A 16,916-nucleotide genomic window follows, 5' to 3' on the forward strand; every position below is an offset into this window, starting at 1 on the left:
ATTTACATATAGATAGACTAAAGATTTAGTTGTAAATATCCTTTTTAAATGCCAGAAAAGTTCGGATACATTTAATACATATATATTTTCATATGTCAAATGTTCAACATCCAGAAATTTTAGGCTGTATTAATTTATCTGAATTTTTCAGACTTTTCCAGCAATGAAAAAGTCATGGCTTCTAAACTCATAACTCATCCAGTAGCACACGCAGCATCTGCATTACATACTCCATTAATCTAATCATGAAAAAAAAACAAATAAATTTAAATAGATTTCTATTTACTATTCATATTCTATTTATAAATTCCATTTTTCCAGCTGGTTTTGTTGAACAAAAACCTCAGAAAATCAAAAGAAAGTCCAAACCGGTACACAAACTTGCTGTATGATCATTTTTCAGATGTGAACTAAGAGCCTTAAAAAGCTTTGCAATCTTGTCTGGCAAACTTCTGAAGAAGAGTGATAACCTTCCGTGGTTTATGTCGGTGTATAATAGGTCATGAGTTCACAAACATCACAGCAGCACACGCTTCTAAATCAATGAAACGTTTTTGTTTTTTTTTAGAAAGGCCATAAATTCTGACGAGTCCATGAAACAGGTTAAAGAAAAATGTGGGGAACTTTTAAAATACTGACAAATATAAAAAGTGACTAACCTGTCAAGTAAAATCACAATGATTGTTGGTGTTTCTTCTGTCATAAAAGGTTTTAAGCGCACAGCCTTGATTATCTTTGAAAATGTCACCACTGTGAGCTGAATGTTTAAGGTCACCATTAACCTGGAATGTTTTGAGTGCACACCCATCTTACATGCTACATTTTGTTCACACATTTATCCAATGGCTTCTCAATTTATGCTGACATTGTATGTGATGCAGTCATCAATAAGACTATGCAACAGCTGCGTGTCATATAAAGCCGTACACTGGCTCACGGTGCCATGGAAACGCAGGCTGCTCTGACCGCCTGCTGTGTCATCCTGGCTGCTGCATTAGTGTCAGTCTGCCTGAACATCGCAGCATGTTCACCCAGCATACATGGAGATGAATTAACCACCCAATCTATCAGAGAAGGTTTTTAGAGAAAATCTATAAGCCAGCCAATTTAACATAGAATCCAACTAAGTAACAACCAGAAATAAAGACCAACTAAAGAAACACACATCCAAACTATGATTTGGAAAAGGCAACAGATTCAATCGATCGAGATAATAAGACAAATCTGTTTTTCTCACCAAGAACTGGAAAAAAAATTACTTGTGCTTCAATTTGAAATTGATTTTATGTCTGAAACCAATATTTCTAATTCATCTTGTAGGGGTCTAGCACGGTAGTATGCTTTAAAAATGTATGGACTTTAACATCTTTTAATAGTAATTACTTTGTGACTGATTTGTCTTTTTTTTTTTTTTTTTTTTTTTTTTAGCTAGTTGACATTATCAAGCCTTTAAGCCATTTTTTAACATGTACAACTTTTGTTACATTGCATTTATCTGAAAAAATGTAGAACTGTGCATTTGGTCATGGGACCTAGGGGATCCATTTCTGAGACACCTACACTTTTATATTATTTTTCCATGTTCTCACTCTTTAAAGCTCTTTTGGTGCCTCAAAGACACTTATATACACAACAGACACTTACCACTGGTAAGTGGTAAGGTCTGTTACGTATATAAGACTGCAACTTAGACTAAAGCAATGATATAACAAGTTTATCATGTAATCAGTAACGCTTTGACAGCATTGCAGCTTGGCTGTGATTTAATTAATTCCATCATGAATTTTTTTTTTTTCCAGTGTTAAGCAGCTTTTTACTTAACCACTATGAAACTGTCAGAAACAGTCAGGACTACAGAGGTTCAGAAATGGGCTTCATACGAGTGTGTTAGGATGACAAAATTGTGTCCATGCAGTGTGACACATGGATCAGTGTTAAGGTCAGCTTTCTTTATGAATGTTACCACTAAACAAGAAAGCAAAAGATCTTGTTATTTGTGGCAAAATCATGAGAACTGAGATTTCTAACTGTAAAGTCTAATTTTCTTCAAACGGATGAGCTTTGATGAAGGTCAAACACTTCCAGACAGGAACATCTACCAGAATGTACTGGCTTGTAGGTTTGGTTTAAGTTTGGATTCGCCAGCAGACAAAATCTGCGTCTGTTGGACTGATAACGCTTACGTCACCGGAGAATGCTTGTGTAAATGTGTTTGTGCCCATCTGTCCTGCGGCGCTGACCTCAATCTGGAGCGCAAGGCCAAACAGGCTCAGACGAGATACTGACAGGAATGACCTCATGTGTCACACCATGGAAGCGTGAAGGCATTGAAACACACACACATTTATACTGTATGTTCAGCCTTGCTTACCTCTGGAGCAATGTAGTCTGGTGTGCCACAAAAGGTTCGCGTAGTCACTCCGTCCATCATGTTCTCTTTGCACATGCCAAAGTCAGCAATCTTAATGTGTCCCTCGGAATCCAGCATCACGTTGTCCAACTTTAGATCTCTGAGGAAGCAGAGAACATTTCTGATTTTAATGCAGAGTTGGTTTCAGTAGCCCATTCCCATCTTAAACACCTGACCCCAAAATAAGGCCATGTTATATTTAGGAAGTGTTCACAAAAACGTTTGTCATGCAAGAGCTGACAGCAGCTCCTTGGAATCATTAGTAGGAAAATTTCCTGTAATTACATCACACAGATTTTGATTAAAAAGCATCAATTGAGTTTGTTGCAGTGCGTACCAGGTTTATACAGTTTAATACACACCTGTATATGATTCCTTTACTGTGCAGGAAGAAGAGACCAACGGCAATCTCTGCTGCATAAAATCTGTAAATAAAATTACAGATTTACAACACAAGATAGTGGATCCTGAAGCAACCGAACAAAAATACTGAATGGTTCCCAGAACTAAAACGGATGGCTAAATGACTTCTAGCTGTGCCTCACTGTTAACAAAAAGAACATATGAAGTGTAATCATTCTGTAATAAGATCTCCTTCATGCCACAGGAAGAGTCAAACTAAGATGAACATTAATGTTATTTGGAGCATAGAACATTAATGTTCATGCAGCAGAAATATAAGATAAGTTGTAGATATGTTCATAGGTCTTACACTGCCTGAGGTTCCTTAAACTTGCCCACTTGCTGGATATGATACATGAGGTCTCCCCCATTAACATACTCCATGACAAAGTACAGGCGGTCCTGTGGTCATATGAAGAGAAAGAAAAGGAGAGGAGTCAGGGAACACTGGCATAAAATTTCCAAAAACAAAGAAAAAGAAACATTTTTTTCATTTCTTTTTGAAGAATAAACAACAGAGAGATGTGGCTCAGTTATAAAGCCAACCTCAACCTTGCTGTCTGAGCTGTTTCATCTTTACCGCCTCTGTTTCCATGACAAGGTGACCTAAATAGCCCACCACAAACCGCTTTGTGGAAAAAGAAAACATTCAACACAGGCTTCTGTCAGGAAATATTCTCTTTGTTTTAAATTGCTGGTCCCTCACTGCCCATGACAGGTCTGGCTTGACCCCAGTCTGGATGTGTTTGATGGTCTCTTACAAACAAAACAAAGGCAGCTATTCCACATAGCAACAGAGCTATACTGACAGCAAAGCTGAGCCATCCAGCAGGTTGACAAAGTGTCACTACCCATGGCTAAGCTGCTTTTACCCCTGACGTTTAAGGGCTCCGACCCTAACTGCACTGCAATAACAGCACCTGTAGCCAAACACACACTACATCTGCTCAACTTATCACCATTTCTAGTACTAAATTTCTTTTTACACTCAGTAATAGATTTAAAAAAAAAAAAAAAAACATTTTCCTATTGACTTCACTCTGATGGATACAGACAACATGCTGTTATTGCAGATAACAGTCCAAATGACTGTATTTGTGTGTGTGTTTATGTCTGTGTGTGTGTTTAAGCTACTCATGCTTTAAAGCGTCAACCAGTGCAAGAATTTCTAACATGATAATCTAAATTGTTTTACGAGGAAACATAAACAGAAATGAAAAAATGGTAACGGTGGTAGACTCTGAAGACTCTGCAGGCAGCCTCGTCTCTCTTTCAACTTGTGCTGCATCTTCCTCTCACATCTTACTAATGGATACCCTGCAAACGTCTGTTGCATCAGTTTGTCCAAATATTCCATCTTCTGCGTCACACAAAAAAATCAGCAAAGTAAAGAACTTTTTACACAGGAAAACGTAGAGAGAAAAATGCTTCATGGTTGTTTTACCTGTTTGTCTGTTGTTAAACACAGAAGTAGGGAAATCAGTGTGTGCTGATGGACAAATGTTAAGTGATAAAATACTGATTTAATCATTTACTGATTTCCTTTTCCATTCCTGTTGCGGCTATGGCTCAGTTGCTGCAGCTAAGACCAGTCTTTCTTACATATCCACAACAAGCATATACATTTACAATGCTGCTCTAAGACTGGCTGATAAGATTTAACAAGAGAGATTCTGATGAAAGAAACCATTGATTTTTTTCATATTCGGACTGTGTGTGTATGTTATAAAATATTCATGTGACTGTGTATACCAGGCTGTCTGGGCTTGTGTTAGTGACAAAAATTTGTAATGAAAACAATATTAATATTTAGACTTTTTGGCGCTTGTTGGTTTCTCATGGCGCTAACTTTTTGTGTTTATCTTAACTAAATCAAAATACAGATATTCAAAGCATTCATTTATAGCTGCATTTAACAAGTTTTGTTCCTTACAAAGAAGGTGTGTCAATCATGCAGAAAGAAAAGCCACCTACTTTAAGGAAACAACCCAAAAATAGCCAATAAGCCTGCATCGGTTTGCAAAGGTTTGACCTGCATGATCTGAGAATCATGCAGATTTAATATCAATATTCTATTTAACTTATGTTTTCAGTCTTTTAAAAAGTACATAAATATGGGACTGTCCAAATGCGTGTGAGCGAGCAAAACTTTATGTTACTGAAGTCTGGTAAATGTCATTGTCTGTTAAACCATGAGAAATTGAACAAGACAGTTGAGCTGCATGGTAAAAAATGGGAATGATCATGTCATTTCAGTTTGGTCTTTTAGATTATTGAAAAGAGAGACCTATATAGATAACAATAACTGAATGAAAGTGTGCTCTGAGGTCAAACAGCCATGGTCACCTGCATAAATGAACAGACACACAATTTTCCATTTTTACACAGACACAAACCTCAGTCTACTAATTGGAGTTTGTTTGTTTCACTGTCTCTTTTGTTTTTTAATTAAATTTGCCATGTATGCCCTCCAATACCCTCTATGACACTTTATGACTAAGTCGTTTGGCTAAAAGCCCCTTTCTGAATTAATGAAACCCGATCTGGCCTGATGTGACTCGTCTGTGCATACATCCAGAGGCATTTCACCTTACCACAGTCTGGAAGCATGAGTGCAGCTGTGTGAGGAAGGGTGGCTTGTCCTGTTGGGCCAGAACTCTCTTCTCCACCATTGTACATTCAACATCATCATCCTGGATCACCACATCCTTTTTCAAGATCTTAATTGCATACAACTCGTCTGTGGTCTTCATCTCAGCCAGCATCACCTTTAGAGAAACCAGAGTAAATACAGCAGGTGAATACCTTCAGATATCATATAACGTCTGTTAACCAGAGAGTGTAAGAGCTTAACTTGATCTTTTTACAGCTGTTATCTCACCTTGCCAAAGCTGCCTTTCCCTAGCACAGCCAGGAAGTTGAAATCACTGAGTTTGACTTGGTCCAGACTGTTGGATGGGAACTGGCTGGAGTGGCTGTCTTCCGTCTCGGAGATCACCTTTGTTGGGCCAAACTTGGCTTTCTGCACTCGGGGCACAAAAGAAAAAGTGTCTAACGGATAAACAATTGAAGATACACGATAAAACTGCAGTGAAATGCAATACTCAACCAACAACAGATATTAGAGAGGCTTCATATAACTGACTCTTGTCATAAAAACAGAATTTCCCCATTGTTTTTTACACTTATCATATTTCTACCATTACAGATATTACCATGCAGATTATTATGCTTATATTTAATTACTAACATAAAAAAGTTACATACGACTTTAGTTGCTCTTCAAGAAATCACTCACACACACACCGTTAGCTCTCTCACAGCCACAACACACTAAGTCAAATTCAAAGTGGGATGAATGTGAAATGCAAAAATGGCTCAATACAAGTAATACCATAACATATAGAGAAGTGTAATTCACATTTCGTTGCCAACTCAGACTTCTCATAATCTTGAACAATAAAAGGCAGAAGTCATTCAGCTGTTATTTTATTAGCAGGAACTTTCCTACAGACCAATTAGAACCTCAGCTTTTGTGAGCAGGAACGCAGATAATGTCACTTTGGGTTAACTAAAGTGTTAAGACGTGATTTAAGCTAACCATTATGAACAGATTAAAAAGTTTTCTGGGTGAAATTAAATAGTCACATAAGAGAAAAATTGAGTCTGTTGAACAGGCAAAGGCCAGGATGACTAAAATATAAGACTTTTAACCCCAGAAAAATAACCATGGTGGTTGTGGCATCATGCTGTGAGGTTGTTTTCATGCCACTTGAAACGTCAACATTAAGAATGAATGAAGTAACAAAAAAAAAAAAAAAAAAAAAAAAAAAAAAAAAAATTCAGAATCTTCATCAAGGCCTCAAATCAATGATAAGATGGCTGAATGTTGGATGTACACGGCCATTTAACTGAAACATGACCTAAAACTCTTTAAATGCGGTTTGCAGTGGACAGCGCAACTAATACGGATTCAGCAATTCTAGAGAATTACTTTTCCATAATCACCAGTTCCACACATTGAAAATATGATCATTTGGAGTTGTATCCATGCCTGGAAAATGTGCTTAAATCTTTTTTAGCTTGCAGTCAAGAACTTTTCAAAAAGAATTCTGATTATAACTTATTATTAAACACAAAAACCTTCTGCATGCATATGCTGTATGAATTTCTTGTTCTTTTTTTGTTTTTTTTTCTCAAGTTTAGTTTTGTTTTTCAGTCCATTTAATTTATAAAACCCAAAATAAATTGAAACTGAGGTTACAATTTTTTGGGCTTCTTTTTTTTATTTTAAATGTACATGTAAAACAATTGTTCATCACACACTCACTGTTAGCTTGACAACTGTCTTGAGGGGTATTCAACTCGGTCTTGCAAGGTCCGCAATCCAGCAGGTTTTCTATGTGTCCTTGCTCCATCACAGCTGATTTGTGCAAAACCTGATAGGCTGTTAGATCCATTTAATTTGATTCAGGTGTGTTGAAGCAGAATTTCATGGGAAACCTGCTGGATTTCGGACCTCATAGGATTGGGCTGAATACCCCTGGTCTAAATCTACTGCTGATATTAATTCGACAATAAGATTTTTATAAATTTACAAATTTTACAAATAAATTTGGCGATAATGATGATTTTTCACCCGAGTAGAAAAGGCCTGTGTGACTTCTTACATTACAAAGAAAAAGGATGCCACACTGTGGCTTATCCTCCTGTCCAGTGCAGACAAATCTCTCTACAGTCAAACTGTAAATATGAAAAACAAAAGCTTTTCCACTGTGCATTTGCTTCATGCTACATCATGCTCAGTTTCTAAATATATGGCAAAATGCTTCAAGAACTGTGACTGAAAACTAAAGCGCACAAAGATCAAAACACACACTTTTGAGGCAGTCTAAATGCCAAACAACAAGTATGGTAAAATGTTACACACCTTTCTGCTTCGTTGCACAAAAACACATCTCACAACATGAGATGTAGCACAAAAAAAAAGAAAACATGCTGTAGCCTAACATGATGGATCGGATCTACGCTTCACATTAAACACACAAAGAATAGCTTATCTTTAGCTTGGCCAAATTCTCCCACTGGAATCAAACCAAAAATATTTAATCTGTTCTTGTGAAGATGGTAGTAAGTAGTAAAGTCCTGAACAAAAACTGTAAGATCCCTGCTGTTTTACCAGAAGTGTCCAGTAAGGAACATTTTAACTATAATATTCTATTCAAAAATCTATAAGACAAAGAGAGGTGTGAGGTTGATTTTTCTCATAAGCCTTAATATTAACTGCCAAAAATAACACTCAACTTAAATAATTTTAAAAAAGGATATTAAACACTAGACTAATTAAATTGTTCTGTATTCATAAACTGTCAACCTGATAAACATATTTAGCATTATTTTTGCACCAAATACAGATTTGGCAACCAGCACTAAGCAGCTTTAGTTTGGTTAATGGCATCTAAGACACCCGTCTCTAAAAGTAATCGAGCACCAGAGAAACTTAAAGCAGAGCAGACTGCATCACATCACAGCACACCCGTAAGCCAAAGGAACAAGCTTAATAGGCCAACAGTGCAGCAGCCTTACTTCCTTCCTCTTAGAGTCTTCCACAACTGCTTGGTCCTGAAACCATATGAAGAAGGGGGCCAAAAGGGCTGACTCACAGTCTTTAATTGTGAACAGGTGCAAAGCCACAACATTTGACATACAACACATAGTTGAGGGGCAGAAGAAACATTTTCTCACATACTGTAAAAACAAAAGATAATATAAAAGCAGCAATCATAAAATCTTGTGCCTTTTTCTGTAATAGGACCTTATTACAAACACTGTAGTGTATTATACCAAACCCACTGTTGTGTAATTGAAGAAAAATACCTGATGTGTTAAATGTTTCCTAAGAAAGCAACCACCCCTAATGTACCTTCATAAATCTTCTGTTAAAAGTGTCATGTCTGAGTTCAACAGGAAAATAAAAAAAGGATGTCAAAGACAACAACAAACGCCAAAGAGAATCACTATAAAATGAGTGTGGAAATCAAAATGTCATGTATGGAAAAGGAGCACACACACATTCATACGTAAACACTCAGGAACAGCCGTTCAGTTCTTGCGATGACGCTCAGCTCGATGCTGACATCTTGTGGTCCAAAATTGTATTATTTCTCTCTATGATCTGTGATCTTTGTCAGACAACCATTATTCTGCTTCATGTGCTGAAGTTTGACGTTAGGTTATAAACAGCATTTTGTAGTAAGAACCAATAGAGTTAGTTTTAAGATGAGAGACACAATCAGCCACACATTTTGAGATTGCATCTGTGCAAATGGGGGCGTAAGCACAAAATAAGAACAAAAAGCATAATCCACAGACAGGACGGGCACAAAGCAACGAAAAAAAAGAACACATGCAGAAAAAAAGTTATGCTATACACCAAACAGTGTTGGGATTTACTAAGAATCCTCTGAAGATGACAGCAGATCAATTCTGACACTTTTAATCAAATGTTTTAGAAAGTAAAAACTTATGTGAAAGATATAAACATTGTTAGTAAAGAGAAGGATTTCATAATAGCATGAAATTACACACAAATGAACATGAGAAACATTGAAAGAACATGTCAAATAATAAGATGAGAAAAGAAGAAAAAAAGAGATGAGAGCAGATGAGGGGAGAGAATAAAGGGCTACCTTTAGATTAAAGTTAATTTGGCAGTCCTGAGAGCAGGGAGAAACGTGGAGAGAGGAAGAGAGAAAGTCTTGCATTAAATATGAACATGACAGGATGTACAGTATAAGTCTCACCAAGGACACAGGAGGAAGCAGGAAGCTAGGGGGAAAAAGGAGAGAACCACAAAGGGGTTTATGAGAAGGAAAGAAGAAGCATAGCAAGAGGGAGAGGGTCCCAAGGCTACAAACAGTGTTAAAAAAAACACAATGAAGTCAAGACAATTATAAATATCTGGAAGTGACTTGTGCCATCTTGGCTGCAGGGGTTTGTTCTTTATAGCAAATTTATCAATCTGATATCAAGACACTTTCAGGAACAATTCATAAACATCCTGAGTATGCCCCCTGCAGATATATTTATAGTCAGCTAACACCCATGTCCAGAGCAAGTTAAAGTGTGAATGTACTATGACCGGAAAGGATTATGCATCTTAAGATGAACAGATGTGTCCTCTGGACTTGTTACTGCCTCAAACAAACACTGACAAATGACATATTGGATTAATCACAATAGAAATTCTTCTGACCTTAATCAAAACTCCTATTTGTTTACTTATTTTATACAAGCCAGTCTGTTCTCAGCATTGTATGCATGTACCTCCTAAAATGACCTGCAGTGGTTCCTTAAATTAATATTCTTTCAAATAGGACACAATGTGGAAATGTGCTTGGACGATTCCCTTTCTTTAGGTGAGTCAAAGCTTAAGCTTTTTTAAAAGCCCTAAAGTCCAGGAGAGGGGTGTTGTTTCATCCCACAGAGAACATTTAAGTGCCTGAAAGTGACTTTGCTCTGCCTGGCCATTTCCAAACTGTGAAGTGCCTGATGGATATCGCAAAACTGAAGCAGAGGGACCATTTTCTGGAGCATTTCAGACAGATGATAAAGAAGTTAACTTCATTAATGTCACCTTAAACCATATAAAATGGTATTTATCAAGCAGAACCCCAAACGATAAAGCATAACAAGTTTAATAAGGTCTCTCTAACAAGCGATGAAAAGCCAGCAAAAGGTTAGGCGACAATTTTAAACAGAGATAAAGGTATGCTTCACAGGGATAACTACAATAATAAAACTTGAACAATGTCTTAAAAAAGAAAAAAAAAGCACAAGCGTGCGTATAGATTTTGTTTGTGTGACCAATAATTGGATTTCGCTAATAAAAGTCCCACTTAATAGTGGCAGATTGTGGGAATATCTTCATTACATCATATTTCAGCCTTGCTGTTTCGTAAGCAACTGTTCTGGATAATAACTAATTATCTGAATTGATAGTGCATCAGGGTGCTGACACAAGTCTTTGTTGAAGATAATAGCTTTGTAGATTAAAAGACAGCTGCTGGTATAAAAGGTGTTTGGGGAAGCTGCTAAATTCCAAGCTGGAATCTCTCTGATGTGAAAACGAAATGCTAATGACGCTCGGCAAAGGCGCAGCAAACATCCTGAGTATGGAAACTAACAGAGAGAGTGCACAGAGATCACAAGCAGCAAAGCTGCAGCTGTCGCATGGTTATTATTCCAATAGCTGTGCTGCTCAGAAGAGAATGTGAAAATTTGATAATTCTGCTGGACATGCTTGTGAGCTCACCATAAGTAACGGTAGATTTACTTTGGATAAACACCCTCAGTATGACGGCCTGTCAAAAGAACTTGGTTAGCAACACAGGTTAGTAACTCAAGACAGATTTTAACAAAAAACCTGAGGGGCACCATCCACCCATACCATTCAAAATAATATAAAATATTATCGTAAAATAAATTAGTCTCTCATGCTACTCAGTGTTCATGTTTTGTATTGAACATCAAACCACACAAGGAAACCACAGACAACCAGTTACGATAATGTGATGTATTTATTCACTATTCTACAAGCTACATAAAGTAAAATTTGAACATTTAAAGCATTAACAAAAACTTTGTAAATATGATGCTCAAAGTTAACGAAGCACGAATTAATTAAACTATGGTGTTAATTAATCTTCTGAATCAGGGTAAACTCAATTGGATGGATTGTTTAGGAGGTAGGCGTGGATTCATGACTAATATAGGAAGATTTATTTAGAATCAGTAATTCCCAGTTCTGTTGGACTGTATCGATAGGAAGTGATGTTCGAGTAGAAAGGTCCTGATGATGGAGCCTGATGTTCTGGAAGTTTGTCTGCAACTCTTTACGGGCGATCAACTCGATGTCAAGTCCTAAGTGGTTTCTCCTTCTCTTGTATCATCCAGAGGTGCAGCTTAAGGACTGGATTGACCAGACTGGATGGTGAAAAATTTCTTGGCAAATATTCGCAAGAGTGATTTTAAAAGAGTAAATAGCTTTAGCTGTAAGGTTGGTTTGATTACAAAAGCTGTTGTGAACTATTAATAAACTTGCACTGTTTCTGTGGATTCTAATGATGTGGACTGCAGGCGTGTTGCTTAAATTATAGCAAAATCTATAAACACGAAAGACACATGTTAAACTCGATTAGGAAGCATAATGAATGCGCAAAGAACAAAACGAAAAAAAAAGACAATGACAAAGACAAAAACACTGCATATGTAAATCTTTTCTTCAATCCATTTTCTTCTTCTTCCTCTTCGCTTGTTCCCTCTCTTCCCTGCTCTCCTGTCTGTATTTGAACACAGCCGGCAGGGAGGCGGGGTTTACTGTCTTCAGCCAATGGGAACAGACATAGTCTTGCAGCTTGGCAGGGGATAAGATTTCTGTTTGCATCTCTGTTTGGCTTAATCTTAAATATATTTGTTTCTTTATTCCCTTTGTTTCGAAACATCAGACTTAGACATTTGCGAATACATCTCAACGTTATATGATGCCGAAATCATAAGCAGCGATACACGTGTAATAACACTGATGAATTATTCAAACAGGATTAAATAAAAATGGACAAAAATAACTGACTATGAAGTAAAGCTATAAAATTAGATAAAAAGGGAAGAACTATTGTTTGTAAACAAATCAAATGAATTCATTAAGTATTGTGTAAATCTAGATGATTTCAGCCGTCTCTGCTTTCTACATCTATATATAGCTATGAAATATTGTTTGGACATGATTTGATATAAAAATAAACACATTAATGTGGATTAATAGTAGGACGTTTGTCTTTTCCTATATCTAATCTGTAAATCTTTATTAGATCAGTTTATAATCATCACCAAATTTTCTAATCTCATCTTAAATGAGCTGAGAACTTTACGAGTCCTGTCAAAAGAAACGTATGACTGAAGAGATTAACACTGGCTCATTTATAGGAATATAAAACACCATCAGGGTTTTCAAGCATATCTGAAAGGCAAATTTAAGAGATGTGTTTTGGAATTGAAAAGTAATTTTAAAAAAAACACACGATCAGAAAATAAAATGTGCCTCCTATGCAACCCCCACCACAGGGTCTGTCGATCCCTTGGGGTTTTGGTTTTAGTTGATCGCTCGATAATAACTCCACTGTCAGATTTGTGACCAAGGCCAACCTCACATATTCAAACCTAGAATTCAGTGTCAGACATGATTGTCCTCTTTCAGGGTGAGCTAGTCTTCTGGTCATCTGTTTAAAATCCAACTGTGATATTTGCTGATCAATAAAACTCCAAAGCATTGCTTTATGGGTGCGGCTCTTCTTTCTGGGCCCTTTTCCTACCAGAATCTGCTATAGAAACATATTGACAAGAAATCACAACATTGTTTCATTTAGTCATCCTCACCTCAAATTTCTGCCTCAGTTCCTCATTACCATCATCTTCCTCTGAAATGGGAACGTTGTAGTACTCTCCCTCTTCCTGGCACAATAACTTATACCTGAACAGACAAGGATGAGAAGGGAAGGAAGATGAATGAGGAAAGACAGAAATAAAGAGGATGGACACATAGAGGGAAACACAAAAAAGAAAATTTGATAAGATTAAAGTGCAAATCCTTCTGTTCATTTCTGTTTTCTTGGCGACTATTTCACTCCTTCACTAGCAATGACCCACAGTATGTTGCCTGGGATAAAGCTGCTGATAAGCAAACAGCCTCTCTGCCTCTGGTGTATTTGACACAAATCTTTACTGCTTGCAAAACTCATAACAAACAAGTCACAAAATAAAAATAAATGTCAGTAAAATAGGTAAAATAACAATTCCTCTATGACAAACCTGCAGCTCACGGATAAGTTGTGAATTTAGTGCTATTGTTGCTTCACGGGGTGCTGCGTTTGTTTGCCATGACGAACACAAGACATGATGAACACTGTCCACTGTAAATACTGATCTCCAATATTCTTAAATTATGATGATTAAGGTCATTAGTGTTTAGGTGTAGTTGGCTTCAGACTTAAAACTTCATCCCTGTTTCAAACTTGGCAACTTCCATATAAAAGTCAACATTACCAGCCAGAAACTGGAGACTTCATTAGCTCCGACACTCCAAAAGAAAGGGCTCCCATGAAGTCATTCCTGGTGGTTCGATCCCAGTCCCACACTTCTACAGACAGCCTGCGGTCTTTGTCTGTCGGCTTCAGTTTGCTGCACAACATAATATGATTATTATACAGAAAGAAACATAATACAGACTAAAGAAAAAAATATTTTGCTAATGCGGCAAGATACAATATCTGCATTTATAGATTATTTCATAATGCAGCTTTTGAAAGTGTAAAATGAAATGTGAATTTATTTTATAATTAAGATATCATGTCTATTAAATCAAGTATCTAACAATACTGGTGACCTGTCCAGGGTGTACCCTGCCTCTCACCCAGTGATGGCTGGGATAGGCTCCAGCTTCCTGCACCCTGAACTGGACTAAGCGGTTAAGGAAATAGATGGATGGATATCTAATAATGCGTCATAGTTTTTTATGGGACACATTACTTTGTACTTACAAAGTGAATGTCTCATTCCAAGTGGGGTTGAGGTTGGAACGGATTGTTTTGGTCTTCTGCTTGGTCTCATTTTTTGGATCTGGTATGAGCTTGAGTTTGACATATGGATCAGACAGGCCATTGGGGTCCATGGGGATGAGGTTTTTCCCTTCACCCACTGAGAAAGATGAAGAAAAGAAAAATCTTTATGTGTCATGAGCTAGTAGTGAACCACAAGATGTGTACAATTTAATAAAGTTACACTTATCCGAGCATTATTCTCTAAAATATCTCCTAGAATTTACAAAAATATAATGCCCGCTCTTCCGTTTCCTCAGTGATTTCCTCTATCTTGTTCAGATTAGTTTTGGTGTGTAAAACATGCTTTGGTAAGGTAAAAAAAAAAAGCAAATAATTTGTATGAATCCACAGGTGAGTATCAGAGGAGCAATGTGCAGGTGTTCAGGATCAAACAGCAAGTCACAGCCAATGAAGATTACATTACAGTCCTGAGACAGAAAAGGAGCAAATGCAGGAAGTGTTATGAGAAAAGTGAGTCAGAACAACAAGCTGTGTCATGCTTAAGTGGGCAAAGGGTCTCCTCTTGTCTTCCTGTGTGTAGCTATTAAGTAAACAAGGGCACACCAGGGACATTAGCGCTCCATTAGCCTTGAGCATTGGAGCACTGCCAGACATGAGCTACAGTGAAGCGCACACACACACACACACACACACACACACACACACACACACACATGCAGATATCCTCAAATACATCCACACATCTCTGCACATAGGTGCATACACGCATCATGTTTACTGACACACAACTTGCTTGCCCAAGAGACAGCAAAAAGGTTCTTTTGTCTGGTTAAACCTCCAACCCCAGAGACAATACGTGTCACAGTGTGGATTGCTGTTGACACTACAGCGATGGCCATTGTCCATTGTCCTGTACCGTAGTCATTCTCATTGCTAAGGCAGTGTGTTAAGAATGCAAGCTAGAACAGATGAACTCACTGTCTTTATTTGGATATGATAAAGTACTGATAGAAAACAGAGAAATAAATGACCAAAAGGGATTGTCACTGCCGAGTTACCTATTATTACAGCAGGCAAACAGAACAACGTAGACACTTGAAAAAAATAATTGGTCTTTTCTAACAACAAGCCACAACTAAAAAGCAACAACAAAAGCTTGTTTTTTTTTTACCTGTAGATTAAAATTTTTGTACATGAATAGAATCAAATAAGGCTTTAAAAGGTAAAAACTAAATCACAGCAATTTCCCACTTTTATTCTTGGCATGTGTCAAGAAAGAATTGGACATTAGAAAACATTAGCAAGGTGTGAAGTTAGATGAGCGATGAAGAAAGTGCCTAGAGAGCTAACACATGGATGTGTAGAGTACTCTTGTTGACAGTCAAATGCACATGGATGCAACTTGCTATGTGGGAGGACATTGAGTGATTTTAAACAGCAGCCTTGAGTTTTCTTAGAAATCCAGCTGCAGAGAAGGAGAACCGCTTGCTGAACTTTCACTGAAAAGCATTGTGGCGTTAGCCACTTTACAAAACAGAGGGGACAAAAGGTTGACTGAGTTCCTCGAAGCATAAAAATATTGAGCCATGCTGCCTCCTGTTCACGCCACTTCCTTTACACAGATGAAACATGTAACACGGACATTTAAAAAGGATTGTCTTGTTTTTGCTCTTGGTAAAAATCAAGTCTAATTGTCAGGTCTGATGGGTGCTGTGGACTGTACATGGGGTAATTTTATGGTGCACTGACCGTGTTTCAGAGTTTTAAAAGAATCGGTAGATACTAATGTCCATTTGCAGTTTGGTATCAATCTGTATGAGATTTGTTCTCTACAGTATGTGAAGTCTGAGTAAAATCCAAAACAACATGAGCATTTTACTGTTAACTTTTAATTACACCTTATGATAAATATTTAGCATATTTCATGTCTTATATTATAAAAGTCACAACTTGAATATTTTGTTTGCTGTCTGTTTACTTATGTCAGAATGAACATTTACAAAGCATACACTATTAAAGTGACATTGCTCAGCAGCTTGCTATAAATCACCTAATATAAAAACAGTATAAAAACAGAATATATTATCTTGGTATTAACAAGGTGTTAACACTTTAGCCCAGAAGATGAAAATGTTTTTCACTGTATTGTGGATTTAATGCAACTCATGCCTTAATCAAATCAGTGGATCATTGAGCAAGAGAAAATATTGGATGCATTTCATTTAAATCGGCGTTGGAGCAGGGAAACACTTTGAACCTGTTGTACAGTGACCCTCAAGAACTGGCGTTTCAGTTCCTGGACATCGCACTTCCTGCTATTACCAGTAGAGGGTAATCTAGACTGTCTTTTCACCTAGTCTGGCACAGTGTTTTGGCTTTCTAAAATAATCCTTTTATTTATTTATTTATTTTTTTACTCTGGAGGCTTCAGAGAGTAAACTGACTGTCAAAGTGATTTCTAATTATTAGATGTATGTGAAATGAGTATT

At 37.1% G+C, this 16,916-nt stretch overlaps 1 protein-coding gene across 2 annotated transcripts in view; it reads right to left on the reverse strand.

The window, feature by feature from the left end:
* prkcaa (protein kinase C, alpha, a) overlaps positions 1 to 16,916 on the reverse strand; it is a 135,444-nt gene that overhangs the window by 37,664 nt on the left and 80,864 nt on the right. Inside the window, exons 6-14 of one of the 2 annotated variants that reach the window (XM_079265223.1) lie at positions 14,407 to 14,563; positions 13,913 to 14,047; positions 13,247 to 13,340; positions 8,399 to 8,434; positions 5,694 to 5,834; positions 5,407 to 5,580; positions 3,123 to 3,214; positions 2,773 to 2,835; positions 2,372 to 2,510 (exon numbers count right to left, since the gene is read on the reverse strand). In XM_079265223.1, coding sequence (XP_079121349.1) covers positions 2,372 to 2,510; positions 2,773 to 2,835; positions 3,123 to 3,214; positions 5,407 to 5,580; positions 5,694 to 5,834; positions 8,399 to 8,434; positions 13,247 to 13,340; positions 13,913 to 14,047; positions 14,407 to 14,563 — 1,031 coding nt within the window. The remainder of the gene's footprint in view (positions 1 to 2,371; positions 2,511 to 2,772; positions 2,836 to 3,122; positions 3,215 to 5,406; positions 5,581 to 5,693; positions 5,835 to 8,398; positions 8,435 to 13,246; positions 13,341 to 13,912; positions 14,048 to 14,406; positions 14,564 to 16,916) is intronic. The other variant, XM_079265224.1, reaches the window with a different exon arrangement.

The sequence above is a fragment of the Telmatherina bonti genome (assembly GCF_933228915.1).
Source record: "Telmatherina bonti genome assembly, chromosome: 3".
NCBI lineage: Eukaryota > Metazoa > Chordata > Actinopteri > Atheriniformes > Telmatherinidae > Telmatherina > Telmatherina bonti.